At 37.2% G+C, this 6082-nt stretch overlaps 1 protein-coding gene across 1 annotated transcript; it reads right to left on the bottom strand.

Annotated features, from left to right (window-relative positions):
- Nucleotides 1-1287: 1287 nt before the first annotated feature.
- Nucleotides 1288-2121, bottom strand: LOC111889055 (uncharacterized). The gene has a single exon (XM_023885191.1). It carries the CDS (start codon nt 2119-2121, stop codon nt 1288-1290), a length of 834 nt encoding a protein of 277 aa, XP_023740959.1.
- Between the last annotated feature and the right edge of the window lie 3961 nt (nt 2122-6082).

The raw sequence follows: 6082 nt of genomic DNA, 5'->3' as shown, positions 1-6082 counted from the left end.
ACTGGAGACTCTTATAATTAGTGAAAAGTTTGCACTTCGTGCCATAAAGATAGTGCCCCCATATCTTTAGGGTGAATACTACCGCTGCCAACTCCAGATCATGAGTGGGGTAGTTCTTTTCATGCTCTTTCAATTATCTCGATGCATATGCTATTACCTTTTCTCTTTGGGTTAGAACACAACCTAACCCAACTCCATACACATCGCTATAAACTGTGAAGTCTTCAACTCCGTCAGGCAAAAAAAGAATCAGTGCTTCACACAACTTCTTCTTTAACTTCTCAAATGCTTCTTTGTGCTTCTCACTCCATGTATACATAGCTCCTTTATGGGTCAAAGTTGTCAATGGAGCAGCTATCGAAGAAAGGCCTTGGATAAACCTTCGGTAATATCCAGCTAATCCTAGAAAACTTCTAATCTCCATGGAACTTCTTGGTCGTTCCTACTTCATCACAACTTCAATCTTTGTTGGATTAACCATAATTCCTTCTTGGTTGACCACATGACCCAAGAATTGGAATTCTCGAATCCAAAATTCACATTTGGAGAACTTTGCATACAACTTCTTCTTCTTCAACAATTCTAACACTTCTCGTAGTTGCTTGCCATGCTCCTCCTCGTTCTTTAAGTAAATCAGAATGTCATCTATGAACACTATCATAGATTTATCGAGGAATGGTTTACAAACCCTGTTCATCAAATCCATGAATGTTGCTGAAGCATTTGATAGTCCAAATAACATAATGAAGAACTCATAGTGTTCATATCTTGTTCTGAATGCAGTCTTCTCAATATCCTGCTCTTTTACCTTCAGCTGATGATAACCTGACCTAAGATAGATCTTTGACAAATAGCTCGAACCTTGCAGCTGATCGAATAGGTCATCAATCTTTGGCAATGGGTACTTGTTCTTCAACGTTGCCTTGTCCAGTTCTTTGTAGTCTATACACATCCTCATGCTTCCATCCTTCTTTTCACAAATAACACCAGAGCTCCCCATGGTGATGAACTAGGTCTAATGAAACCATTTTCCAACAACTCCTGAAGTTGTGTCTTAAGATCCTTCATCTCCATTGGTGCTAGTTGGTATTGTGCTTTTGCTATTGGTGTCGTTTCTGGTAACAAGGCTATCCAAAATTCTACTTTCCTATCAGGTGGTAATATAGGAAGATCTTCGGGAAAGACTTCTGGATAGTCACACATCACTGGTATATTTTGCATCTCATTCTTCTCCTTCTTAGTATCGATCACAAATCCCATGTATGATGTGCATCCTTTGGACTAGAATTATCTGGATTTTAGGGAAATGATTTCAGAATTCACTTTGCATTTGTCCTCGTACACCATAAATGACTCTTTCCCTAGTGGGTTTACTCTTACTATCTTTTTCTTGCATAGTATTTCGGCATCAATGGCGCTAAGCCAATCCATTCCCAGAATGATGACAAAACCATTCAACTCAATGGTTAACAACTCTTTATGGAATTCGTTTCCGTTTAAGTCGATGACGACGTTCTTAATGTAATCGCTAACAGGTATGAATTTGCCACTAACAACTTCTACCACTAGAGCATTCTCAAGTTTTTCTATAAGCACTGCTAGTCTTCCACCAAATCTATGTGATACAAAGGAGTAATTTGCTCCCGAATCAAACAGTATATTGACAGCCAATCCATTTACAAGAAAGGTACCTGAAGCGACATCTGCAACATCCTTTTTGGCTTCCATGGTCATTTGAAATGCTCTTGGCTTCGGCTTTGGCGGAACATTGGGCTCTGCTACCTCCTTTTTCTTCGGGAAGTATTTCGAAATGTGCCCTTCCTCGTTATAACCATAGCACACCCTTTTGTTTGTGGTGCACTCGTTGGCGTAATGCCATGTCTTTCCGCATCTGTAGCAGGTCACCTCCTCGCTACATTTCTCGAAGTGTTTCTTTTTCCACATCTCACAACACTTAGCTTTGCTTCCTCCTCCTCCAAACTTCCTTGAACCAGACTTGATTTTCTTATTGGACCTTGCAGATCCCTCAAACTTTCTCTTTTCGCCAACCTCAACTTTGTTGACGGCTCTTCCTTTGATCATCTCTTCAATAGACTTGCCAGCCCAGATCGCTGCCTCCATTTTGTCTTTGAAGTTGTTGGTGTATTCATCGATGGAGCTGTTTCATTTCTTCAAAGTCAGGAATTGGTTCTCTAGCTTGAGAAGATTTTGGACCGAGCATTACTCGCGCTTAAAATGTACCAAAAACTCTTGCCACGTCAGTTGCAGGGGCTCATTGGGGCTTAGGGTCTTCCCCAGGGTTTTCCACTAGTGAACAGCGCCACCTCTAAACTGACGCACTGTGAAATAGATTTTGATTTTTGGAATTTTGATCTAAACAAAAATAATTGGATAAATCAAAGGGGTTGAAACGGATTTGATCCTATGAGAAAAATCGATCAAAAATGAAAAACGAAAAATATGAATCAAAATCATGGACGTTTTGGAATCCATTTCAGAATTTTTGATACCTTTTTGATGAATCAAGAGCCATTTTCAACGAATGAATCAAATTTAGAAGATCTTGGTTCTTTTGTTGGAACGAGAAAATCTCCAATTTGAACATTGTACCACCCATTATGTGTGATGTACAACTCGTTCTTCGTGTTCTTCAGCGGTCTAAGAACATCTTCATATGAACCACTAACACTTTTGGGTTTTGACTTCAAATTCAATGCAACACTTGGAGATTGTTGCTTTGGAACCCAAATTTGTTTCACAAATTTCGGATTCACAACAACATTTGACAATTTTTGTGAATAAACCTCGTTGTTCTTCCATTTAATCTTCTTCTTCTTTTTCTTTATCATCTTTTTGCATCTTGAAGATTTGATTTCAAGAACACCTTCATTCTTAACAAGTTTGAATCAAATCTTCTAGAGTTTGATATTTGTGAATTTCTTGGATTACCGGCTTTTGATAAGGAATCATTCCTTCAAACAAATCACAAGAACACAAAATATCATCAGTTTGAACTCGAATTGAGCAAAAAACTTTTGCATCTTCATGAGAATCAACTTGAATATTCTTGTCATGAACTTCAAGAACACAAGAACATCACATTGAACTCCATAGTCTTGAAATTCAACAAACTTAAGAGCAAGAAGATCATTTGGGTTTTCAATTAGAGAAATGTATTTCTTATTAAACAAATCTCTTTCTTCTCCTTCCTTTTGATTTCTACTAAGAACTAATATGGACAAAGCAATTTTAGCCAACCACTCAATCTTACAAAGTGGTTGAAAAATCAAGCTTCCATGATCATCCTTCAAACCTCCATAAGAAACCTTATTACTCCATGAAATCAATTTGCTTAACACCAACCCATACAATTGATCTTCATTGACTTTATATTTAATATCTTCAACGATCACAATCCAAGAATCATACGGTAAATCCAACATGATCACAAGGACTTGAAAATTTCTAGAGAGAGAAAGTGATTTTGAATGGGTTTTCTGGAGAGAGAAAGTAAAAATCACTTGAATTATAGTGAAGAAATTTGAATTATGAATTAAATCAAAGATGAATTCAATTTATAGAATCCAAACTCTCTAAAACACAAAGATCAAAAATTAAAAAAATGAAGAATCACCAAATCTAGAATGCCACCATGGATCAATTCGTGATCCAATCAAGAATACCCGCTCTGATACCAATTGTAGTAGGAGTTATGAGCTCTGATACCAATTGTGGTTATGTTGATTATGATGGCATGTGCGGAAAAAGAAAAGATTTAGTGAATCATCATACAAATGAAGAACACATAGAGTAAATAAATATCATTAAGCTCATATTAGATCTAGAAAGAACATACAAAGTGGGTCTTGTACAAATTCTCTCTCTAGTCTAACACTCCAAATGGTTCCTTACATAATAGGAGTCACCCACTTCCTATTTATAGGAAAGACTCAACCCATTTACACAAACAAGAGGGTAAGCCTAACATTCTCCATCCAATCGTGACTTTGCACCCTAACAACTTCTTTCCTCTATCACCCAATTCGCTTATTCAAAACGATATAGGCTGCAACATGAAGCCAATATCCAAGAAAGATACATTCATCAGCCTTGGGTGCGAATTTTCCTAGTTGATCCTTGTTGTTCTTGATGTAGCAATGACAGCCAAAGATGTGACACAATTTGACGTTGGGCTTCCTCTTGTTCATTGCTTCATAAGTGACTTCAAGTCTATTGTTGATCAAGGTTCTATTTTAAGTGAAACAAGCAGCTGCAGTGGCTTTGGCCCAGGAGTATTGTGGTAGTTTTGTGAAGATCAACATGGATCGAACATCTTCATATAGTGTTCGATTCTTCCTTTCAACTACACCATTATGTTGTGGAGTGTAGGGTGCGGAAAAGTTATGCTCGATGCCTTTGGATACAAGAAAGCTATCCGAGGTGTTGTTCTTGAATTCACCATCATTGTCACTTCTCAACCTTCTAATTAGCTTGCCTACCCTAACTTCTATGTAGCAAATGAAGTTAATTAGCTTATTAGTGGTTTCAGATTTGTTTCACGGAAAGTAAACCCAAGTGAATTCCGTATGATCATCAACAATCACAAGGATGTATTTCTTACCACTTAAGTCAGGAACTGTAGTGTAACGCCTGTGGTATAATAGTTATGGTCAACGATCATCAACAATCACAAGGATGGTATAATAGTTATGGTCAACGATTATAACCTACTTTGAAGTAATAAAGAGAAATTATTTGAATATTATGTGAAATATGTGATTTTATATGCATTATACTTATTTATAAGATATAATAAGTTAAGAATAAAAATAAGCATAAAAAATAAAATAATAGTTAGACCCAATATCTATGAATAAAGTTTTAGTGGTCGGGGCAAGGATTTTGAAGATATAAAGAACGCCGAAATCTGAGTTATAACAAAGAAGTTATGACTTGTCGAAGTTTCGCGACAAAACCGACACGACACCGGGAATCGTAAAAAGTGAGTTTTTGATAAATATTTTTTAGCCTTATTGATCTAAATGATCCACCTACACGTGGATATAAAGAATGTAAAAAACGGAGCTTGTATGCAAAATTTATGATCTTCCAAAGATATAACTATCTGAAAGCATGACACGTGGCATAAACCTTAATCTGTCAGGGCTTACAACGTGAGCATGTATTCTCACGACGTGAGATGTCAAACGTACACCTTCCAAAGCTAGAAACATAGTTGGTGTTAGGTCTAAATTTATGGTTTATACTTTGCTTTTCTAGGCATTTATAGTTTTCGGTCTAGGGCCGAAAGCCCCATGAGTTTATTTCTTGTTTGGACCGAAATCACATGTGATTTCGGTCAGGCTATTGGGTTTTTAGGTTGGGCTTTGTGCTTTGAGTACAGATATATAAATTGTATTATTTAGGGGCGTAAAAAGAGTGATTAGTAAGGGTGTGACGTTCTAGGGGCTGATATATGCAAGGGACGTGATTACGAGAGAAAACAAGAGAGAACGTGTGATATCATCAATCTTATGTACTAGACTATATTGAATATAGTGTGCATTTGAAGATTAATCATCTTGTGTTCTTGTTCTTCTTCTCTTTTCTATCTTGCATCATTCATTTGATTGGGATTCCACACCATCAAGTGAATCTGATTGATACATCAATGCGAATTTGGGACATACAAGTGGTATCAGAGCTTGGATCGTATCAATCAAATTGGCAAGATATTAAACATTTTTGGACTTTTTCTTGGAGTTTTTGATTTGTTTTGTATGAAATACTATGCTGTTTGTTGTTCGTGTTCTTCATAATTTTGAGTTTTTGATCGAGTTTAGCGTTAAAAAGTTGAAACTTTCGTGTTTTTGGTCTTAATTTGTGAGACCCTAGCAGCTAAATTCGGTCTCGGTTTAGGGTTCCCGTAGTGTTTTTAGCTAGGAATGAGTTTGCGGTCAGCAACATTTGTGGTGGAGCGTCTGTGAGGATTCGCGGTTAGCAGAGTTTGCGGTGGAGCGTCTGCGAGGGTTCTCAGTCCAGTTTTGGGCTTCGCTTTCGGTCCTCGTGTTCGGTCATCAGA

Source organism: Lactuca sativa, chromosome 4, assembly GCF_002870075.4.
Source record: "Lactuca sativa cultivar Salinas chromosome 4, Lsat_Salinas_v11, whole genome shotgun sequence".
NCBI classification, from domain to species: Eukaryota; Viridiplantae; Streptophyta; class Magnoliopsida; order Asterales; family Asteraceae; genus Lactuca; species Lactuca sativa.
The sequence above is the reverse complement of the archived record's forward strand: the minus strand, read 5'-3'. Positions and strand labels throughout refer to the sequence as shown.

Excerpts from the sequence above, each read along its gene's own strand:
- LOC111889055 (XM_023885191.1), bottom strand. The coding sequence starts at position 2,121 with ATGGAGGCAGCGATCTGGGCTGGCAAGTCTATTGAAGAGATGATCAAA.